The following is a 24,465-nucleotide window of genomic DNA, read 5'->3' on the forward strand; positions in this document are numbered from 1 at the left end:
CACAACAACAAACACAACACAACAAACCCTTTAACTCCTCTGAACTCCCTCTTTCAAGACCCTTCTCCCAGACGTCAACATGGGTTAGACTTTTTGTGATGTGAGAAGGATAAACACAGTTAGATGTGATAGATGTCTGAGCAGTGCTAAAATAAGAAGTCCTCTCTTCATGGAGTCTGCCACCTGAGAGAGCCATTAAAAGCCTTCTCCCCTGAGGAGAGCTCCTTTGTGGGTGGCTAGCTGATAATACTGTAAATTCTTAGAGGGCTCTAAAAAGACCAATAAAGGGAAGAGTGAGTATGGTAAGTAGTGGACTTTGAGCCAGGAGAGAAGGGAGGGGGCACAGTGAGAATAGCAGGATAAATCCCGTTAGTAGGTAGTGTACTGTATGAGCCCTGGGATTATTTCCTTGGCTCTAGTCTATCAGGCCACATGTTTCCATACTGATAAAAAAATGAAATCCATGACAACGCCGGTGCTCAGTCCACTCATAGGCGGCTGAGAGAGGGTCTGGCTAAACATAAGTGATGACTGTCATAAGAGATGTTCTGCTCTGGACAGAGACCACACAGTGCTAGTCTATGTGTGTGTGTGTGTGTGTGTGTGTGTGTGTGTGTGTGTGTGTGTGTGTGTGTGTGTGTGTGTGTGTGTGTGTGTGTGTGTGTGTGTGTGTGTGTGTGTGTTTAAAAAAAAAATATATATTTATTCAGGTAAGCTAGTTGAGAACAAGTTCTCATTTACAACTGTGATCTGGCCAAGATAAATCAAAGCAATGCGACACAAACAACAACACAGAGTTACACATGGAATAATCAAGCGTATAGTCAATAACACAATAGAAAAAAAAGAAAATCTATATACAGTGTGTGTGTGTGTGTGTGTGTGTGTGTGTGTGTGTGTGTGTGTGTGTGTGTGTGTGTGTGTGTGTGTGTGTGTGTGTCATTTATTGATATAGAGTTTATTCTGATAGACAGTATTCTTTTGAAAAAATAATTACAAGATTGTAGGAGGGCTTTTTCTACCTCAAAACAAGTTTTCAAGAAGAATACTTAATTCAGTCAGGAGAGAGGAGAACCTCACTACAAGCACAACCCTGACACCTGCTGAACTCCCACTATACGTTAGTCGTCAGTCGTATACCTTTGTTGGCATACCCCATATCATTAGAGAACATGTAGCATTAGCTTAGTACAAATTGAGATGCAGCTGCATGAGAGGTGATGTCTGTCCATCGATTAGTCAGTCATGTATTTCAGGCTAAATGACTCAGTAGACTGTCATTATTAATAGCTTTGGCATTAATGAGGACATGCTAATGTGATTTCCAGGGCAGGTTAATAATGACTTCCACAGATCTAATTGAGGTCAATATGAAGCAGGATTCCTAGTCCTGTCAGTATAAAGCCAACATGGAGACAAGCAATGAGCCTCTGGAAGGGGTTGTCTTTACTCAACAGCCAGAGCAGAATGCATACTGACGCCATGACAAGACCCATGTATTTACAATGAAAGATGTAATGTTATTATTCAAATGAAAACAAAACTACTGAATTAGTCGTTCATTTCTTCATTCTCTCTGGTAACGAAAAACATATTTGAAATATGTCTCCAAATGCAACATATTTTTTTACTTGAAATCCAATACTTTATAAAATCTCTAGAATTAGTCAATAACAAAAACAACACTGCATTATCACAACTCGATCATAGGTTTGTACAACTGTAAACCCTGGCCTTTATTTTATTTGACGTACTTTAACTTTTGAAAGTCAATTCGTGATTGTATTTTTTTAACTTTTAATGTTATTTTATGTTTCTTCAGAGACAATATACGTGTAGTGATGTCCTATGTTTCATTGTTCTTGTATTGTAATTTGAAATAGAAATAATAATAAAAAATATATATACAGACGTGCTCAAATTTGTTGGTACCCCTCCACAAAATGCACAATTTTCTCTGAAATAACTTGAAACTGACAAAAGTAATTGGCATCCACCACTCTTCATTCCATACTTAATATAAATCAGACTTTGCTTTTTATTTTATATTCAACATAATATTGGAAATGAAAATGTCATGGACAAAAATGATGGGACCCTTAACCTAATATTGTTTTGCACAACCTTTAGTCACTGCAATCAAACGTTTTCTGTAGCTCTCAATGAGACGTCTGCACCTGTTAAGTAGTTTGGCCCACACTTCCTGAGCAAACTGCTCCAGTTGTGGGTGGGTGCCTTCTCCAGACTTCAAGTTTCAACTCTTTCCATAGATGTTCGATAGGATTCAGATCAGGACTTATAGAACGCCACTTCAAAATAGTCCAATGTTTTGTTCTTATCCATTCTTGGGTGCTTTTAGCTGTGTGTTTGGGGTCATTATCCTGTTGGAGGACCTATGACCTGCGACTGAGACAGAGCTTTCTGACACTGGGCAGTACGTTTGTACGTTTCACTCCAGAATGCCTTGATAGTCTTGAGATTTCATTGTGTCCTGCACAGGTTCAAGGCACCCTGTGCCAGGCCCTGCAAAGCATCCCCAAAACATAACCGAGCCTCCTCCATGTTTCACTGTAGGTATGGTGTTCTTTTCTTTGAAAGCTTCATGTTTGCCTGTGAACGTAGAGCTGATGTGACTTGCCAAAAAAGCTCCAGTTTTGACTCATCTGTCCAAAGGACATTCTCCCAGAAGGATTGTGGCTTGTCAATATGCATTTTAGCAAATTCCAGTCTGGGTTTTTATGTTTTTTGAGTCCTCCTGGGTCTTCTTCCATGGAGCCCACTTTTACTCAAAAAGCGACGGATGGTGCAATCAGAAACTGACGTACCTTCACCTTGGAGTTCAGCTTGTATCTTGTTGGCAGTTATCCTTGATTCTTTTTCTACCATTCGCAATATCCTTATGTTCAATTTGGGGTCAATTTTCCTCTTGCGGGCACAACCATGGAGGTTGGCTCCAGTTCCATGGACCTTAAACTTCTTAATAAAATTTACAACTGTTGTCACAGGAACATCAAGCTGCTTGGAGATGATCTTGTAGCATTTACCTTTACCATGCTTGTCTATTATTGTCTTACTGATCTCCTCAGACAAATCTCTCCTTTTCTTTCTCTGATCAATGTTCAGTGTGGTGCACACAACAATACCAAACAGCACAGTGACTACTTTTCTCCATTTAAATAGGCTGAATCACTGATTACGAGATTGGAGACGTGTGATACTAATTAAAGAAGCTAATTAGTTTGAAATATCACTATAATCCAATTATTTATTATATTTTCTAAGGGGTACCAACAAATGTGTCCAAGCCATTTTAGAATATCTTTGTAGAATAAGCAATCATTAATCTCTTTTCACAGCTTCTTTGCTTTATTCTACAACATACCAAAGGCATGCAAGTATACATGATGAAATAGCTTTTAATTTAATCACTTTTCAGGAGGAATTAAGCATTATTTCAATGAGCTGTAAGGGTCCCAACAAATCTGAGCACGTCTGTATATACACTACCGTTCAAAAGTTTGGGGTCACTTAGAAATGTCCTTGTTTTTGAAAGAAAAGCAATTTTTTTTGTCCATTAAAATAACATCAAATTAATCAGAAATACAGTGTAGACATTGTTAATGTTGTAAATGACTATTGTAGCTGGAAACGGCTGATTTTGTATGGAATATCTACATAGGCGAACAGAGGCCCATTATCAGCAACCATCACTCCTGTGTTCCAATGGCAGGTTGTGTTAGCTAATCCAAGTTGATCATTAGAAAACCCTTTTGCAATTATGTTATCAAAGCTGAAAACTGTTGTGCTAATTAAAGAAGCAATAAAACTGGCCTTTAGACTAGTTGAGTATATGGAGCATCAGCATTTGTGGGTTTGATTACAGGCTCAAAATGGCCAGAAACAAAGAACTTTCTTCTGAAACTCGTCAGGCTATTCTTGTTCTGAGAAATGAAGGCTATTCCATAAAAAGAGGAGTGGTAGGAGGACAAGTACATTAGAGTGTCTAGTTTGAGAAACAGACGCCTCACAAGTCCTCAACTGGCAGCTTAATTAAATAGTACCCGCAAAACACCCGTCTCAATGTCAACAGTGAAGAGGCGACTCTGGGATGCTGGCCTTCTAGGCAGAGTTGCAAAGAAAAAGCCATATCTCAGACTGGCCAATAAAAAGAAAGGATTAAGATGGGCAAAAGAGGGACTCCCAGGTGGCGCAGTGGTCTAAGGCGCTGCATTGCAGTGCTATCTGTGCCATCAAAGATTCTGGGTTTGTGCCCAGGCTCTGTCTCAGCCGGCCGCGACCGGGAGGCCCATGTGGCGGCGCACAATTGGCCCAGCGTCGTCCGGATTAGAGAGGGATTGGCCGGCAGGGATATTCTTGACTCATCGCGCACTAGCGACTCCTGTGGCGGGCCGGGTGCAGTGCACGGTCACCAGGTGTACGGTGTTTCCTCCGACACATTGGTGAGGCTGGCTTTCGGGTTGGATGTGCATTGTGTCAAGAAGCAGTGCGGCTTGGTTGGGTTGTATTTCGGAGGACGCATGGCTCTCGACCTTCGCCTCTCCCGTACGAGAGTTGCAGCGATGAGACAAGACTGTAACTACTACCAGTTGAATACCACGAAATTGGGGAGGGAAAAAAGGGGTAACATTTTTTTTTAAATTATAAAATAAAAAGATGACCAAAAGAACACAAACACTGGACAGAGAAACTCTGAGTCTGAATGGCAGTGGCAGGAGTATGGGGTAATGTTAGTTACAGCATGTTGAGGGTGAATTAAATTCTTCAACATCTTGCTAGATAGCTAGCTAGCAATATTAGCGAAGCCAGCTGCAGCTACATATTGACTACCTAGCAACATGACATAATTTCTCATTTCTGGAGGCAGTGGAAATGCAATTTGAGCTAGCCCACCAAGACCAGCCCAACCTGGGTTGACGTCAAAGTGCCAATGGCAGCTGGGCTTAATGGGCCATATAACAGGGAGGAAGTCCCTCAGACAGAGAACACAATAACAAGTTCAAAAGTTCAAATGGGTCTCCTTCACACAGAAAGGTGAACCATTGGAGGTGTGGTGTGTGAAGATAGCCTAACCAAATTGATATTACCAGTTTGTCTTGCCTAAACTAAAGTAAAAGTGTGTAAAAGCAATGATGAAGCGGCGCGGGACGCTGTCAAAAACAGCAGATTTTCGTCCCTCACACCGTCAGGCTCTTGGGTGTTAACAAAGTGTGGCAACTTTTTCCTTGACGTATTCCAGACTTATAATGACAGGCCTTATCAGCAGTCCTCCAGTCCCAGCCTCCTCTGATGTCCTCTGTGGCCTCATACAGAGAGACAGAGACACAGTCCAGATCACCTCCTGTGCCCTCTGGCCCTGCACTGAAGGGCAACTCATCTCAGACACAGATTGAAGCTTTGTTCAAGTATTGGATAGACACTGCATAGTACTGTATATGGCCAGATAAACAAAGAGGGGGGTGTCAACAGAAATATGGAGAGAGAGAGGGGGTGGGAGAAGGATATATGGAGAGAAAGGGGGAAAGTGCGTGTGAGGGGACCGCATGTTCATTGCTCACAGCAAACAACCAAATTGAATGGCTCAATGAACTGAGGCCCATACAAACACTCACTGTCACACACATACACAACTCACAGAGCATCACTTAGCCTACACACATGCATACACCCATAAACACAAGAACACGCCCACCCATACGCAAACACACTAATCTGCTGGAAGATAGATGAAGTAAGAAAATCACACTTTGAGGAATCTTACATACAAGACCACAAAGCTGAGTTAACACTGGCAACTGAATCTCAAAACTCCTGTCTTAGCCTACACACAGTCTAGTTTCTAGTCTTAACCATAGCCTTTGGTTCAGTAGGTCCCTACGTGGTTAGTGTCAGTGAGATTCACTTCAACAGACCACGGCTTGAGACCACCTCTTACTTTGATCTATTAATTCAAGTATGCAGAGTGTCAAATTCAATTGATGCAACAAAGACCAAGCTGTGTTTTATCCAAAACAAGACCCAGCAGGTCTAAGCAGTAGCCAAGCCAATGGCTTCATTCTGGCCAGTGTCATCATGTAGTAAGCTGTGCTGGTCTGGAACAGAGCACCATTTACCCTTCCTCAAACCATGCATCTCACTTCTGCTACTTAACATGCAAAAAAGTGTAACAGATTGTTATCCGGGTGTTCAAATACCAATTTTATAAAGACATGTAGAATCCCAAATACAGTGATGTATTGTTCTGTGAATCTGAGACTGAAATTCCCCTCCACTAGAATAGCGATGATACAACAGAATAAATCAGTGGCGTAAGGTCTGTGGGAGAAGGGACACTGATATCATTTAGATTTATTTGTGATGACTCACCAAAAGTGAATTTAGCACTTGGTATGAATCATTTCATTGGTTATCACCCTGATAACACTGCTAAAGAGGGGGTGTATTTCAAAAGCAGAAATATATTTTTAATAATGCATGAAACTCCCTGCTAATGGGCACAGTGGAACCGATCAAAGGCCTATCCAGGGGGTGTCAGGCTCCACTGTGCCCACAGGCATACCTTCAGGAGGGGCCATGCACAGAGAAGGTATCAAACAGCAAATTACCCAGCTTTGATTCTACTCCTCAGGCTGCACAGAAGACATTATAGAACAAAGTTGCAGGTCTCCTGTGAAAGCAGCAGTTTCACTTGTGGCATCAGCTAGACGGCTGCAGCACATAGGGCATATTCACAGACAGACAGAACTATGGAAACCCATCACAACAGCTCTAATGTGTTTCTCCCCACAAACACAAGAAATAAGTTTGTCAGAGAGGCAATTGTTTCCAAACAGGTACATGAACAATTTCACCGAAGGGGGTAGGCAATACAAGGTATAGAGGGAGCTTTATCCCTCACACAGGATTATCAGAATTATTTGTTGAATCATATGCCATTTAGAGCACAGGAGAGAAGGAAATATGTCACTTGTATGCAATGCTGCTCTTCCTCTCACATCTGTTCAGAATTTTTCAGAATCACAGAGTACATCAATTAAAGTCGATTAATGCTGTGTTAGCACATTTAGTATAGATCCAAGGGTAGATAAGTACATCAATAATTGAGAGCTGAATTTAAATTGTACAAACTTAGAGCTGCAAAGAACATAAAGATGCTGTTGCAAATGCCTGGAGAAACCGTTGTTCTCTTGTGAAACCAAGGTTCTGTAAGTATATGAAAAGATCATTTTCTCTATAGCAATAGGTATTTCAGACAGTAGTTGTTGCTCTTGTGAGTGGGGAGTGCAAGGCACTGTTGAGACTTGTAGCTCAAGCCTACACTTTGAGTTCAGTTCAGTTCAGTTCAATGTGACTGTGTGACAGTGGATGGAGAAGGCACTCTTACCTTCCCTGGGGCTTTGGTCTTGTTATTGTTGTTGCTGCAGGAGGACAAGTTGACATCCTCGTGAACTCGGTCCAGAAGCCAAAGCAGGAACTCCAGGGCGTCATGTTGGGAGTTTCCTCGGAATTGGGATCCATACTTGGATACTATACTCTAGAGAGGGAAAGGCGAGTCACATGGTCAATGAAGGAGTCAATGTAAAACTGTATTGTAAACATTGGTGAATTAGTGCGTCTTCAATGGACAGGGAAAACAGATTAGCTGACTGTTGTTTTAAAATGGTTACATTTTAGGGTAGCCTAGTGGTTAGAGTGTTGGACTAGTAATCCAAAGGTTGCAAGTTTGAATCCCCGAGCTGACAAGGTACAAATCTGTCGTTCTGCCCCTGAACAAGGCAGTTAACCCACTGTCCCTAGGCCATCATTGAAAATAAGAATATGTTCTTAACTGACCTGCCCAGTTAAATAAAGGAAGAAAAAAAAGTAAATCAAGATGAATGTACTAGAACCACACAGTGTGCTTTTGAAGTAAAGACTTGCCTAAATGCATGAATAACCTTCTGCTGTCCGGATCATCCAAACATTTTGCATAAGAGTGAAAAACTAAAACAGCAGTGGGATAATTCAGATCCAAATCTGACAGCTTGTTAGGATTTGAGATGTGACGGGAATACCCAAATTGCATTACAAAAAGCTATTGGTTTGTTTACTGCCATTCCCGCTTACATAGAAACATGAAACAAACAGTGCGATATTCACTGGCCAACTGAGGTGTGCAAGACCCTATATAATCAGTTTTATTTTTTGCCAAATTCTATTTGTTTTTTTCTCAAATTCCGTTTTCTCTGTTTGGTTTTTCCAGGTTTCTGTTTTTCCCCATTTTTTTCAGGTTTTCGCTCTCAAAATATATATATTTTTTAGATAGAAAAACAACATTGGATGTTTTAGGTCCACACCAATGCTTAACCAACATCAGGAGACCCCTTTTGAGGTCTGGGAAAAATATATTACATTTACATTTTTGGGTGTAGATACCCTTTTATTCATTGCACAGCAACACTGTTTGGTTAGCGGTGTTTCTGGAGCACACATGTGATTGCAGATGAGACAGACTGTAGGGAGCAGGTCAAACACCTGGTAGTGTGGTGCCAAGACAACAACCTCTCCCTCAACGTGATCAAGACAAAGGAGATAATCGTGGACTACAGGGAAAGGAGGGCCGAGCACTCCCCCATTCACATCGACGGGGCTGTAATGGAGCAGGTCAAGTTTCTTGATGTCCACATTACCAACAACCTATCATGGTCCAAACACACCAAGACAGTCGTGAAGAGGGCACGACAATGCCTATTCCCCTTCAGGAGACTGAAAATATTTGGCATGGGTCCTCAGATCCTCAAAAAGTTCTACAGCTGCACCATCGAGCGCATCCTGACTGGTTGCATCATCGCCCGGTATGGCATCTGCTCGACATCCGACCGCAAGGCGCTACAGAAGGTAGTGCGTACGGCCCAATACATCAGTGTGCCAAGCTTCCTGCCATCCAGGATCTCTATACCAGGGGGTGTCAGAGGAAGGCTCTAAAATGTTTTAAAGACTCCAGCCACCCTAGTCATAGACTGTTCTCTCTGCTACCGCATGGCAAGCCGTACCGGAGCGCTAATTCTAGATCCAAAAGGCTCCTGAACAGCTTCTACCCCAAAGCCATAAGACTGCTGAACAGTTAACTGAATGGCTACCCGGACTACTTGCATTGACCCCCCCTTTTTATTTACGCTGCTGCTACTTGCTGTTTATTATTTATGCATAGTCATTTCACCATTACCTACATGTACATATTACCTCAATTACCTCGACTAATCTGTACCCCCACACATTGACTCTGTACTGGTACCCTCTGTATATAGCCTCGTTATTGTCATTTTATAGTGTTCCTTTAAAAAAAAAATGTATTTAGTAAAAAAACAAAATCCTTTCATTTTTCTAAAAACTGCATTGTTGGTTAATTAAGGGCTTGTAAGTAAGCATTTCACAGTAAGGTCTACACATGTTGTATTCGGCGCATGTGACAAATACAATTTTATTTCATTTATGATAATCTTGTGCAAATTAATAAATTTTCTAACAAGTTCAATACATTTAGTTGATTTCCTATTTAGTTCAATAAATGTTTTAATATTGTTGAATTCCGTTTTAATGTCTGGATTCCATGATTCTGTCCGCGTTCTCCGCGTCGCGGATTTTATAGGACCCTAGGTGTGTCTGTTGGTCCACCTGTGGCTGCACACAGGATCCCTTCTTCAGGAAGCTCAGCTGTAGGCCTAATTCCTGTTGCACAGTGCCCACAGTGGACCGACAGCGTGTCAATCATTGCCTCAAGCACTATGTTCGTCTCCACAGAACGCAGAACAGAGGGATTCTTGAATTGCAAATTTTCCCTAATGCTCTTCACACTTCCCTCGTCGCCCACTGTCTGGGACAAAGCTATTTCAGCTCCCGGGAAGAAAATCCTCAAATGCTGCTGAGCCCAATCAGAGCTGACCTTGGATGGCTCCCACTGAACCCCCTAATGAGATTGGTGACTCATATTCAGTTATTCAGAAACATTTGTCTCAACACCACACACAGAACTATAGTACTAGTATTACCCAAACTTAACTGACAGATATAAAGACTGTTCTTTTTACATTTCAGAAAGCAACATCAAATGAAATACGTCCTTAGATATCACTGTGCCACAAAAAAGTAGGTTGAAGAATACTTAAGCCCACATGGAACAAAATGTAAGTTGAAATCTGTGGTTTAAGACTGAGTGGCACACGACTCAATTACACTGGAATTAACCGGCTGAACCGCAGCTGGCAGCCTGAAGGAGCCTCAGCAGTAATGAGAGATTATGGAGAGAACAGCAGCCTGTGATCACTGCCTAATAATCCCTTGTATCCAACATGACTCTATCATACAGTACAGTAGATCTCGCTATCATTGGTACAACCTGTATAATAACACACTGTGTGTGGGAGGTACTGCTTACTGTACCTATCTTCAAAGTAGCTACTCAGCTGAACATTGTACAAAGTGAACACGCATTCATAAACAGAGAGCAAAGTGATTATTTGGATGTGTCAAAGCAAAAGTAGAAGAGAGTAGTCTCCTAATGCTGTCTGAAAGTGTGCCTCTTGAGACAGTGTCTATTTGTAGTCAGAGACAAAGTCAGGGGAGAGGTATCACACTGTTCAGGTCCTTACACACAATTACACAAAATGTGGACAACAAAATTAAAATATCACAATCACAGGGCCATAACTCAGACTGTACAGACAAATCCATTGTCTGGGTGTCCCTGTGCCAGCAGCAAGTCTGTCCCTTTTGTGTCAAGAAAGAACAGCATGACATAATGGCCTCTTGGAGACTGGCAGCACAGTTTAGGAAAACAAGATAGCCTTCATGTAATAGGTTTGCTCATTGTACAGCTTTACCCTACTGTAAATATCTTGCATGGAAGGCAAAGCACAATTAAGGTAGCAAGATGAAAGACCTATATCGATGTTGTACGACTCGTTTTGTTGTGTTCTACATAGCCTAAGTTAGTCTGATGGCAGTGTACAGACAATAAGGATTCTAGCTCTTGACATACTTTAAATTAACTCTCCAAGGCAGTTTCCAGAAATAAGCTCTCTGTGGACACATAATGCTACAATTACAAGCTGCTTTAACAGTGGCAAATCTCCCATGGTAATTATAGTTATCTTCATCAGTGTCCATGAATGTGGTAATTGCGTCAGATAAATAATTGATACTGTAGATAAGGTATAGTTCTCTCTATGGTGTCCACAATGGCCATTTTGACCTAATTACATATAACTCTGGACTGTGTAATATGTGTGTATAATTAATGCTCTGGTTTATGAGGTACCTGACTCAAACTGACAATTAATATTCCATTTTTTTTTTCTCACCTTTATTTAACCAGGGTAGGCCAGTTGAGAACAAGTTCTCATTTGCAACTGCGACCTGGCCAAGATAAAGCAAAGCAGTTCGACACATACAACAACACAGAGTTACACATGGAGTAAAACAAACATACAATCAATAATACAGTAGAAAAGTCTATATACAGCATGTGCAAATGAGGTAGGATAAGAGAGGTAAGGCAATACATAGGCCATGGTGGCGAAGGAATTACAATATAGCAATTAAACACTGGAATGGTTGGATGTGCAGAAGATGAATGTGCAAGTAGAGATACTGGGGTGCAAAGGAGCAAGATAAATAAATAAAAACAGTATGGGGATGAGGTAGATTGGATGGGCTATTTACAGATGAGCTATGTACAGGTGCAGTGATCTGTGAGCTGCTCTGACAGCTGGTGCTTATTAAAGCTAGTGAGGGAGGTAAGAGTCTCCAGCTTCAGAGATTTTTGCAGTTCGTTCCAGTCATTGGCAGCAGAGAACTGAAAGGAGAGGCGGCCAAAGGAAGAATTGGCTTTGGGGGTGACCAGTAAGATAAACCTGCTGGAGCGCGTGCTACGGGTGGGTGCTGCTATGGTGACCAGTGAGATAAGGCGGGGCTTTAACTAGCAGAGACTTGTAGATGCCCTGGAGCCAGTGGGTTTGACGACGAGTATGAAGCGAGGGCCAGCCAACGAGATCATACAGGTCGCAGTGGTGGGCAGTATATGGGGCTTTGGTGACAAAACAGATGGCACTGTGATAGACTGCATCCAATTTGTTGAGTAGAGTGTTGGAGGCTATTTTGTAAATGACATCGCCGAAGTCAAGGATCGGTAGGATGGGTATGTGTGGCAGCATAAGTGAAGGATGCTTTGTTGCGAAATAGGAAGCCGATTCTAGATTTAATTTTGGATTGGAGATGTTTAATGTGAGTCTGGAAGGAGAGTTTACAGTCTAACCAGACACCTAGGCATTTGTAGTTGTCCACATATTCTAAGTCAGAACCGTCCAGAATAGTGATGCTGGACGGGCGGGCAGTGATCAGTTGAAGAGCATGCATTTAGTTTTACTTGCATTTAAGAGCAGTTGGAGGCCACGCAAGGAGAGTTGTATGGCATTGAAGCTCATCTGGAGGATAGTTAACACAGTGTCCAACGAAGGGCCAGAGGTATACAGAATGGTGTCATCTGTGTAGAGGTGGATCAAAGAATCACCAGCAGCAAGAGCGACATCATTGATGTACACAGAGAAGAGATTCGGCCCGAGAATTGAACCCTGTGGCACCCCCATAGAGACTGCCAGAGGTCCGGAGAACAGGCCCTCTGATTTGACATATTGAACTCTATCGGAGAAGTAGTTGGTGAACCAAGCGAGGCAATCATCGTTCCAAGATGGCAAGGCTGTTGTGTCTGCCAATAAGAATGTTGTGATTGACGGAGTCGAAAGCCTTAGCCAGGTCGATGAATACGGCTGCACACTAATGTCTCTTATCGATGGCGGTTATGATATCGTTTAGGACCTTGAGCATGGCTGAGGTGCACCCATGACCAGCTCTAAAACCAGATTTCATAGCGGAGAAGGTACGGTGAGTTTTGAAATGGTCGGTAATCTGTTTGTTAACTTGGCTCTCAAAGACCTTAGAAAGGCAGGGTAGAATAGATACAGGTCTGTAGCAGTTTGGGTCTAGAGTGTCTCCCCCTTTGAAGAGGGGGATGACCGCGGCAACTTTCCAATCTATGGGAATCTCAGACGATACGAAAGAGAGGTTGAACAGGCTAGTAATAGGGGTTGCAATAATTTCGGCAGATCATTTTAGAAAGAGAGGGTCTAGATTGTCTAGCCCGGCTGATTTGTAGGGGTCCAGATTTTGCAGCTCTTTCAGAACATCAGCTATCTGGATTTGGGTGAAGGAGAAGTGGGGGAGGTTTGAGCGAGTTGCTGTGGGGAAAGCAGGGCTGTTGACCATATGGACCAGTCCCATCAGTCATATAAATAGGACCACTGCTAGGGCTTTTTACTGTAACAGCAGCTACAGTGGGGCAAAAAAGTATTTAGTCAGCCACCAATTGTGCAAGTTCTCCCACTTAAAAAGATGAGAGAGGCCTGTAATTTTCATCATAGGTACACTTCAACTATGACAGACAAAATGAGAAAAACAAATCCAGAAAATCACATTGTAGGATTTTTAATGAATTTATTTGCAAATTATGGTGGATAATAAGTATTTGGTCACCTACAAACAAGCAAGATTTCTGGCTCTCACAGACCTGTAACTTCTTCTGTAAGAGGCTCCTCTGTCCTCCACTCATTACCTGTATTAATGGCACCTGTTTGAACTTGTTATCAGTATAAAAGACACCTGTCCACAACCTCAAACAGTCACACTCCAAACTCCACTATGGCCAAGACCAAAGAGCTGTCAAAGGATACCAGAAACAAAATTGTAGACCTGCACCAGGCTGGGAAGACTGAATCTGCAATAGGTAAGCAGCTTGGTTTGAAGAAATCAACTGTGGGAGCAATTATTAGGAAATGGAAGACATACAAGACCACTGATAATCTCCCTTGATCTGGGGCTCCACGCAAGATCTCATCCCGTGGGGTCAAAATGATCACAAGAACGGTGAGCAAAAATCCCAGAACCACACGGGTGGACCTAGTGAATGACCTGCAGAGAGCTGGGACCAAAGTAACAAAGCCTACCATCAGTAACACACTACGCCGCCAGGGACTCAAATCCTGCAGTGCCAGACGTGTCCCCCTGCTTAAGCCAGTACATGTCCAGGCCCGTCTGAAGTTTGCTAGAGAACATTTGGATGATCCAGAAGAAGATTGGGAGAATGTCATATGGTCAGATGAAACCAAAATATAACTTTTCTGTTCTTGTTCTGTAAATCTTCTCTTCAGGCGTACACAGGGGTTTAATTGGGCCCGCCGGGTCCGACACCCGGCACCTATGATTCAAATGAGACCCGGGACCTTTGGTCAGGGGCGTCATGCACCCCAGAAATCTGAGGGGGCACAATATGTTATTAAACAATTAAACCCCTGTGTACGCCTGAAGAGAAGATTTACAGAACAAGAACAAGTGTCATCTCCCTGCGACTTCACTGAGTCATTTAACTTCATATTTAAAGTTCTGAAACCCAAAGCTCTGCCAGATCAGATAGCCTAATCATTAAAAGGAGACCCCAAATATTGACACATCCTTGGAAGCCAGAGTCACTGTCACAGTGATGAGTCATCACACAAACATGTCAAAACTCTAAACTGATTTATCCTTCAATCACGACCAGATAGTCCATCTGCTCCGTAGGGAGGGAGGGAGGACTGAATTCCAGCTCAAGAGGCCTTCATCCCTCCCTCCCTACCCTCCCTGACCCCTGTCCTTGGCCTCTCCCATGTTATTGAAACCTATATACTAGCTGTTGAGTAACTGTTTGAGTTTCTGTTTTCAAACCTTCTCTGGCCCCTCTATGCAAACAGTGAACTCCACCAGGAGGGATTCAGAGAATGCGCTAGGACAAAGATCAGATACTCTTTAAAACACACATCTGATTCTGATCCCAGAGCAGGTAGAATGAAGCCCTCAGATCAGAGGACAGTGACAGGTAGGACATGATGAACGGGAAGAATATATATAAAGTCACAGGCACAGTACTTAACCTTCGATACAACATTTAAGTAACCCTCCCCCTACAACGTCAGTCCTGCAAGGTGCTACTGGAATGTGTCTCAGTGCCAGTCATCCTGTGGTAGTGTCACGCTCGTCATAAAGATTGGACCAAGGTGCAGCGTGGTATGTTTCCATCCTTTTATTTGGAATAGAAAACTCAAAGGGAAAAAACATTAAAACGAACAGTGAAGCTCAAACTAGTCCTCACAGGCAACTATACCTAGACAAGATCCCACAAAGCACAATGGGGAAATGGCTACCTAAATATGATCCCCAACCAGAGACAATGATAAACAGCTGCCTCTGATTGGGAACCACACCAGGCCAACATAGACATACAAATCCCCTAGATAACCCACCCTTAATCACACCCTGACCTAACCAACATAGAGAATAAACAGCTCTCTATGGTCAGGGCGTGACAGGTTTTAATTTTTCTCCTGTCTGCGCCACCAACCTGCCTGAGAGGACACTGGGACAGATCACCATTTAATGGTAACTTTTTGCTTCTAATTAACCAACGACCTCTCTTCTGAATTCACTCAAAATACATTTTGTCTGCTTAGAATGAGGCTTGAAAAGTAATTTCTTTCTGTCAAGCTGTTAGTCATTCTCACATTAGAGTTGACTTGGTGCATATTAGTGAATATTAGCCTGTAACTGAACAGCACAAATGTGTGCAACCCCCGAATTGCTTTTGCTAATACATTGTGTTACATCAGAAAGTTTACTTACATTCACTTTCATTTTCTCCTCCAAAATTGTGTTTGTTTATTTATGGGATGTGACGCAAACACTTATCCACCTTCTTTGTTATTCCTTGTCTATGCTATTCACTCTACTCTCACTCTGTCAGAGGCATGTGGAATGACTGATAATACTGTTTGAGAACTGCTCTGAGATAATTATGAAGTGGGCCATTTAAATTACGGGGTAAGGTTTTTGATTGTTTATAGATGGCTGGTTGTTTTGTCTGATGCTCCCATGGCCTAAGGGCTCAGACAGGGGCCTGACAGCTATCTGATTATCTCATGGTGCCTGCAGACAGCTGTGGAATTACATTGAAGACAGTTTTAGATGGCCAGACATGAACTCATGACCCTTCTGGTCACAGAGCCACAGCCAAGATGCACGCCTGTGTGTGCTGAAACACAGGAAAGATCTCATCACATGCATTGAGTGTTTTTCATTACAGCTATCTTGAGATCTCAACTATCTTGACTACATGAAGCCAGCTCAGATTTTTGTCCTCTCAAAATATGATAGGAGAGTCCCACAAGATAAGAAGGAAGTGGCTATAGATGGAGAGGAGTTGGCAGGGTGTCCAGAGAAGAGTGAGATTGTGAGAAAGGGTTACTTTTTGGAGGAGAGGAACGGTCACACAGAACATTGGGTCAGACAGAGACCAAATAAACTAGTTACGATTGATTCTCCTCTGAGACCTCTCTGGCAGGAGGTACAGCACTGACTGCACAATAAAGGTAATAACATTTCTGGATGGTATTTTAGTCTGGTATTGTGGTGGGGCAGTCTCAATCTGCCCCTCATTGACCACCACCCAGACAAAACTTCCCGAACTCTTCTACTTCCAGTACATTACACTGAGCTAGAGGCCAAATTATTGAGCCCCTGGCTTTGCACAATGCAGGTGTGCCTCTGGTTATGCTTACACCTCTTCTCCTCACAGATCAATTAGCATTTCCAAGAATAAATCCATTGTGAATGTACCCCTTATCAGCTTCTCTTTATCTGGCCTTGAACTATATAGGAGCTTAGCACTGCCGGCGCGGGAGTGTGATAACTGTGTTTTCCTCCTCTTTAGCGTTGGCACTGCCTCCTGATCCACACTCGTATCCACACTCGTATCCACACTCAGGTCCTTTAATGGAGAGTGTTCCTCTCAATAAACAGTCTTCTCTATGGCAATGTTGCCTAACTAACATAATGAAGTGTGTCCTATTCAGAAACACTGTAAATGGTAGTGAGTCAGCCAGGTGCTATGCTCATCATCTCAGCGACTGGAATATTAAAGCCCAGCGTTCGAAGCCGCCATACCTGGAAAACACTCAATATAACACACCAGCTTTCAAAAGTCTGTTTAGATTATAGTAAGTCCATTGTTTATGTTCAAGGTTCTTCTGTGCTGTGAGCATCTGATGGAACAAAGTGCTAGCTCAGCACTCCAGACAGACACCTGGTAATCCCATGCCCTCAGACTCCAGTGACACACAGTGCCAGCCACCTCATTAGTAAACGGTGAACTAAAAGCCATCTGGGTAAAACCACAGACTATAAAAGCACTGTAGAGATGAACTCGAGTTCAGCATAGCTATCAAAGCTCGATGATGCACTGACTTATAAAGTAATCAATCGTGGAGAAAAAAATAAACAGGTTACCTATAGGCTAATAAATCTTATGAACTCCAATGTCATGGATAGTGCTTCAGCATCATTTTTGGAATATCAAATCAAATGTTATTGGTCACATGTTTCATAAACAACAGGTGTAGACTAACAGTGAAATGCTTATTGGCCAATATGATAACATTTTCTGTAAATCCCCTCAATATTTTAGGCAAATGTCAAACAAATTGTTTTTTATCATGTTAGGAATGACAGCAGCATAGTTGTTTTATGTTGCGGTTTCAATCAAGGTATACAGGAGCAGGGGCAAATGGAAATACAGCCGTTATCTTCACCCCTGGCTCTCTGGTACTATAATAGCTTGTCCTGGGTTTATTACATAGTAAGTATGTTGTTAGTACACAGGTATAAGAGCAACTACATGTAATAATAGCCAACTATAGCCTACCTTGAATTCCACGGACAGTTGCGGGATGTATTCCAGAGTCCAGAGTGCCCTAACAAGTGATGCCAACTGCTCAGTGACTTCACCTCTGGCATGCTGCGTGTCTTCACTTTTAACAATCCCATTAATTTTCCTTCGACTAAAATCCAATTTATATCGTTCCAACCCGAGATACTCTGCGAGCAGGTCAGTGTTGCTCAAGCACTGGATCACGGCGTTCATGAAACAGGTGTTCCCGTGATTTTTCAAGCCTACAACACCTGGAATGTTGCCACCATAGCACCATAAAACCCTTTCTTTCACCGAGCAACGGGAAGAAGCTATCGCATTATTTTTAACAGAATCATCCCCGGCGACATCCTCTTTGATATTTCCTGAGTTGGCACTGAGTGTGCAAGGTGTCCCGTCACGAAACCCCCCATCGTCATCCTCTGCGCCCTGAACTGCAACGTCTCCAAAGTGGGTAAAAGTGCCCAAAGTTTTGATTATTTTATTTACAAAACTCCCCACCGACTTCAATGATTTCTTTCGAAAAAGCCGTCCATGTTTCTGTTTGTTTTCCTTGCGCTTTGCTGCCTTTGACGTGGCTTCATCCTTCACTCTGCAGTGTTTATCCATATCTTTATAATACTTTGCCGATGTTGGAGAATTCTGGAATTAATTTCGAGGCCAGTGTGCCACTTTTCTGCAGATATTTCCCATCCGAATACCGTGAGGAGGACAGAACACAAGGGCACAGAGGTGAAACCATTGCGGAGCCATGGCACATCAACACATATCAACTCCGTGCAGCCGGTAAACGTCAAACATTTCAACACTTACTGAAACCCTTAATGCTTGTTGACCAAATTACACGAGCTCCATCGATGTTCAACATTACCCGCGCCTTTCCTTGCCTCCTACTTGCTTCCTTTACGGGCATGTATACACGCACTTACCCATCGCTTCGAACTTCGTCTCGAAAGAGGCGTGTATTCATATGCGTAGTGTGTGACTATTCCCTCCCACTTTGATTCTAGTCCCTGTATCATCAGAGTAGTTTACGCTGGCATAGTAGGCATATAAACGCTGACTCATAAATTGATGTTTCCAGGTTTAACTTTTATTCTCATGAAAACAATCAAGTTGATGTTTCCAGATTGAACTTTTATTCTCATGAAAACAAGCAGTTTTTCATGGTTGAATGTTGAAACAGTCCTATTTTCTGTTTGGCAGGTTTTCTCTGTTAATATTAATTATATGGATAAGTCATGGACAAGTTTTTGCATTTAGAACACACATATATTAGCCAATCATAAATGGATTAATGATGTGTAGACATTATTCAAGTAGGTTATGTGGGTTTCCCAATTTTTGGGAACCCCTGCTGTTTCAACCTACTGGCATGAAGGGCAGTGGTGAGGTGCTCACCTGAAGAGAGCAGTAACCAACCGGGGGGGGGGGGGGGGGGGGTGGTACCTTACTGTGATTGTTTTCAATTAAAATTGTTTAAAAAAAAGCTTCTTAGCAAAGAGCAATTTCTCAAGCAAGAATTTTGCTAGGACTGTCTGGGAGTGGTTTGAGTGAGGAGGGGAAAACTGAAATGTATCTGTTATTGGCAGAGAGATTTGGAACTCTCTTTCTTATTGGTCTATTAAGTAATTTACCACATGGCGATGTCACCATGGAAGGCCAAAACTCTACCCCACCAAAACAGGCAGAGATTTCAGGCAGTCTTTTCAAACAGTTCTTACACTAAAAGAGTATTATCATAATTTTCACAATTTTACAGTATTTTTCCAACCTCATAATGTGGAAATATATATAAATCACGTTTTTGACTCCACTGGACCTTTATAGAAGTGTTTCTTATTTTAGCTTATTAAACATAAATTTAAGATTTATTGAGTAATAAAAAATAACTCTCATATCCAGACCAACTCTCCTCACCAGTGCTAGACTGAGAGGGAATCAGGGTGGTGAGAATTTTGTCCAGGGCAGGTGAGGGTACCTCCATGGCAGTATGGACCCATTTACACTGATGCTGATCACGTACTTGTTGTTGGAGCAGATCTTGACGCTGTTGATGCTGCCACTGTGCCCAGTGCTGATGTCTGTCACCTCCCCCTCAGAGTAACCCCCACACCTTCACCAGCTTGTCATCACCATTCGCCACCTACGTGGAGACACAAAGCAATACATTATTATAAGATATCAGTGTTTCATTTAGTCTGTTGTCAGTGCAGTACAATGGGTACAGTACAGACTGTCTCATTTTACAAAGGCTTGATGAATGATGTCTCTGAGAGACAATGAAATGTTGTGGCTTAAATATTAAATTGAACTGTATAACCATACATATGCTGTTTCTTAATCTGTGCCAGTTTCTCACAGCAGGAACATAATCCTGCAGCAATAGGAAATGTAAATTATTATGTGGATTATAATTAATGGCATTTTTTTGTAGGGGGTTGATACAGTTTTCATTAGTGCAAATCAAGTCTGAAACTTTAAAGTGGAAATTACAAACTTAACAAGATTTAAGGTAACGCATCTGTATCTGTCACAAAATGGTCTCCATCGAAGGTGATGTGCATTCCATTAATGGATCCTGAGAGGGACCCTTCTAGTTCTCGTAAGGCAAACCCGTCATACACCTTCCAATAGCCAATCCGTCTCAGAAAAGATATAGTATGTTAAATATTACAGGCCTTGATGTGCAGTAAACGAGGATCGTAGAATAGTTGTGTGAAGAACTCTCATTAAACTGCAAAATGCATACAATAACAATGTATAAAATCCACCCAACAGTTTCCAAAAGCGCATGCTCATTATCTTTCAACCAGGATTATAAGATGCAGAGTATTTCACAATGACCAGTACTCATTATTCAATCCTTTTAATCAATGCAAGTCTGTGTCAAAATCTCTCCTCCTGTTTAAAAAAAGTATAAGCAGATGTATTGTGCATGCCAGCATTTATTGGCTGGTAAATAATTTTGGGAGATTTAGAACTAAAGCCTTGACTTTCTCCTAATGAGTCCTTCACAGTATGCAAATAGAAACTGCTACCGTCTATCAAATAGTAAAATGCAGTGGTTAAAACATGGTTGTGTGTGGGAATCAGCCATAATCATCTCTGGGGTTGGCAGCTGTCTCCGTCCAGCTTTGGCCTCCCGTTGCAACTGTTACTTTAAGTTAGATTTAGACCCCAAATACTACATGTCCCTTTTAAAACACAGGTGCCTTTCTATTTTTCCCTTGTTGATAAGTGATTTAACCTATAAAGAAGGAGCTCAGGAAAAGTGTATATTTTACATCCTATGTGATTGTGCTCACCACTTTTCATGAAAAAAAACATGTGCTCCAGTACTGTAGAGTGTAGACATACCTAGTCTACTGATGTAAAGAAATTATGCTAGCAAAATGTATATTCTATTTATACACAAAACACTCCCCCTCAGTTAAAAATAAAGAGAAAAGTGTGTTTCTTTGAAAGTGCTGCATTTTGATCCAGAGTCCTGAACCTAAAAAATCAGATCCAAACTTCCATCATGAAGACATATGGATTGTACTCATGAAATACTCAATAATAATACTATGAAAACCAAGCCTCAAGAGAAATGATCTCTGTGGAATACTTCAAAATAACAATATTTTATGTGATGTTAGTGTGCTACTCAATGGATTGCTCTGGTACACCAGTGAAATAGATATATTTTAAGTTAAACAAGGAGAGATCATTTTCCAATTAGGTTTTCTCTGTGAAGAAGTAAACATCATCCTAGATGAAGTGGGTGACAGAGACCATCTGGTTGCCTGAGTCATAGCTATGCCGTCTGCTTTAGGAACAAACAATCCCTTAGCAGAGAATACAATGCACTGTCATTGTCATTGCATTACGCTACTATGACATCTGGCGCTAAAATATGACCAGTGGCAAGGAGATGGCGCTCACACACAACTCACTGTGCGATCAATCATCCATTGTGTTTCAAAACCCATGGTAATAACTGTAAATAAATACTATGGTAGTCATTAACCCAATCAGAGTTGAATTCTCCCTCAATACTTTAGTCTGTGGCACAAATGAGTCTGACCTCAGTAAATGCTCTTCTATATCCTACTGTGGTGGATGTACCTGTCTGTCTGTGTCACTAGTGATGATCTGGTACTCCTCAGGGTGGTAGCATCTCCTTGAGACTCCCTCGGAAAGTGGGGTCACGGCCAGGGTCTGCCATTATCAACGGCGACCCTATTTGTACTTTGTAATGCTCATGGTTCTTTATCTCCATCGTTGTTGTTTATCTCCATGGTGCTTTATCGTTTTCACCCTCCCCTCCCCCGCTGGCAATCCTCTTGCAGCCTCATTCCAGGCTGAAAGAAAACAACACAAAAGTCAATGACTGGGAGAAATATAAACATGAATGCCTGACAGAAAGTATTGTTTTTCTATCATCCGAGTTCAAAATGGCACAACTGTTGTTGCCCAACTAAATCACCACCAGAGGAGTAAACAGAGGAATGTTTTTGCATTTCCAGACAGCAGACGCGGCTGATAATAGAAAGCCCCTGAGTTTCTGCTGCTAAGAAATGGAATGGGAAATCCACCACTGATGATGCTCCTGCCGTCAATCATGAATTCCACAGCGTTGCAGCCAGGTCATGTTGGGCACAGTGATATGTAGCACTTCTTTAGAGGTTTCCGTATGCCACATCCAGATGTCATTCTCAGAACGTGGCAAAGAGCTCAGATGAGCCAATGTGAGATATACATCAAGATATATATGTTAATAAAGCACTTATTATCAGCCCATAATGAATTGATTTAGCTATTGACCATGACAATGATAAATATCATGTTTAACAATATCTACTTTGGAGGACACAGGACATGACTTACAGTAAATGATAGTATAGCCCCCTCTACTGGTGTCATTTAAAAAGGCAATTGGGTTTCAAAATGAACAGCCAGTCAAGCAGAATCAGTTCCCTATTTGCATTCAGTAGGGGACTGAGCCTGCACACAAATGGAATGTGATGGCATATATTATGTGACCTTTTAGCCTGTTGTGTCACTCACATTGTTCACGGTGATGTTATGACTGGTGGTGATCAGGTGATGAACTCCTCTTTGAAGTCAGTGCAGTTGAAATGGTAGATCTGTGTCACTTCTGTGCCCACAAAGAACTGGTGACCATCACCACAGGGCACTATGGATGTCACACCTTCTCCAGCTGAACCTTCCTGCCAAAGAGTTTAGAAACCGAAGAATACACATACAGTTAGTATTCATTATGTAGTACAGTGGTGTATTAGATGCTTTTAGAAGATGCACACAGGATTATTGAAGTGAGAGAATAACTATAAAAGTGAATAAAGACCTCCATTCCAGACACTTGACTCACTTGATGTGTTTGAAGTTGGATGAGGATCCTGAACAGAGGGAACATGACATCTTCTGAGCCGACAATATGTTGCCTGTCTTCATCACAGATTGTGTTCACCCAATGTAGACAACAAGGGGAAATGCATGCTGAGTTCTGAGGTTTGTACTGCAGTCTATCTAACTAAGCCAGACATTAAACTCCTCCTACTGGGTTCCTTTTTTGAAGCCACCTTGCTGAACTTCTGTTTCACTGGGCCACGGCCCATTAAGAAGCTTAGTCTTGAGATTGACATTCAGGATATCTCCACTGGTGCCACAGTAGAAATAGTATAGCTGATCCCAGCCTTCCTCAGGGATCTGTACCGTGAAGCAAAATCAAGTTATTCAGGCTGCAAACTGCAGGATGCTGAGGAAATAGCACTCTCACAAATGTATCAGGGCTCTACAGCCTACATTTTTCAACATACGTGCACACGTGCTCCTTGTATGAAAGGTCAGCATAGAGCCCTGTGTATAGCCATGTGTTAGTGCACTGTATGTTCTGATATTATAATTAGTATAGAACAAGAAGGCCCACACTCTGTTAAAGCTCCTAATACACAGATTTATTGACAACGTTTCGATCTGAAGTGGATCTTAGCCGATTTATGACCTAACGAAGATCTTTTTCGGATCGAAACGTCAATAAATCGGTCAATTGGGAGCTTTAACAGTGTGCGGGACTTCTTGTTCTATACTAGTATTCTTTATTAGCCCAGCACCTATGTTTTTAATAATGTGGTATGACCACAAACTCTTCTGATATTGTAATTACACAAATGCATTTCACAATGGTTTTCAGCTGCCCTGTCTGACATTCAGTGGACCTAATCTTGTGGGGATGATTACATTCCCAAACGCGGAGTGTTGCTACAAGAGATGATCAATATCCTTATAGGCTTTTAGCTATGACATTTCATTAGAAGTTGTGCCAAGACAAAATTATACAAAAATAGCTATTTAAATATACATACTGTTCTGCCTATACAAAGATGTTGTCACTTGTGTTGGAGTATTGCAGAGTAAGGCAGTGACCACCACTGTCGGCTGAGGCCGGGCTTACACAAATGGATTCTTTAAACATTTAATTTAAATACCATATAATACCATTCATTTCTATGGTGGACTGCTCCTACTGGGGAGTGCCAATGTGGCCGACCGGTGGCTCCGAAGCCTCTCAATGGGCAATACATAGCATTAGAGCATGAGCTTTGAAGCAAGCT

The 24,465-nt window shown here is 41.9% G+C and overlaps 1 protein-coding gene across 2 annotated transcripts in view; it reads right to left on the bottom strand.

The window, feature by feature from the left end:
* The window catches only part of LOC129833300 (ubiquitin carboxyl-terminal hydrolase 43-like), a 100,413-nt gene extending 81,596 nt beyond the window's left edge, over window positions 1-18,817 (bottom strand). For both annotated transcript variants that reach the window (XM_055897799.1, XM_055897797.1), the window contains exons 1-2: window positions 17,840-18,817; window positions 7,403-7,552 (exon numbers count right to left, since the gene is read on the bottom strand). In XM_055897799.1, coding sequence (XP_055753774.1) covers window positions 7,403-7,552; window positions 17,840-18,454 — 765 coding nt within the window. In that variant the 5' untranslated portion in view covers window positions 18,455-18,817. The remainder of the gene's footprint in view (window positions 1-7,402; window positions 7,553-17,839) is intronic.
* Between the last annotated feature and the right edge of the window lie 5,648 nt (window positions 18,818-24,465).

The sequence above is a fragment of the Salvelinus fontinalis genome, chromosome 34, assembly GCF_029448725.1.
Source record: "Salvelinus fontinalis isolate EN_2023a chromosome 34, ASM2944872v1, whole genome shotgun sequence".
Taxonomy (NCBI): Eukaryota; Metazoa; Chordata; class Actinopteri; order Salmoniformes; family Salmonidae; genus Salvelinus; species Salvelinus fontinalis.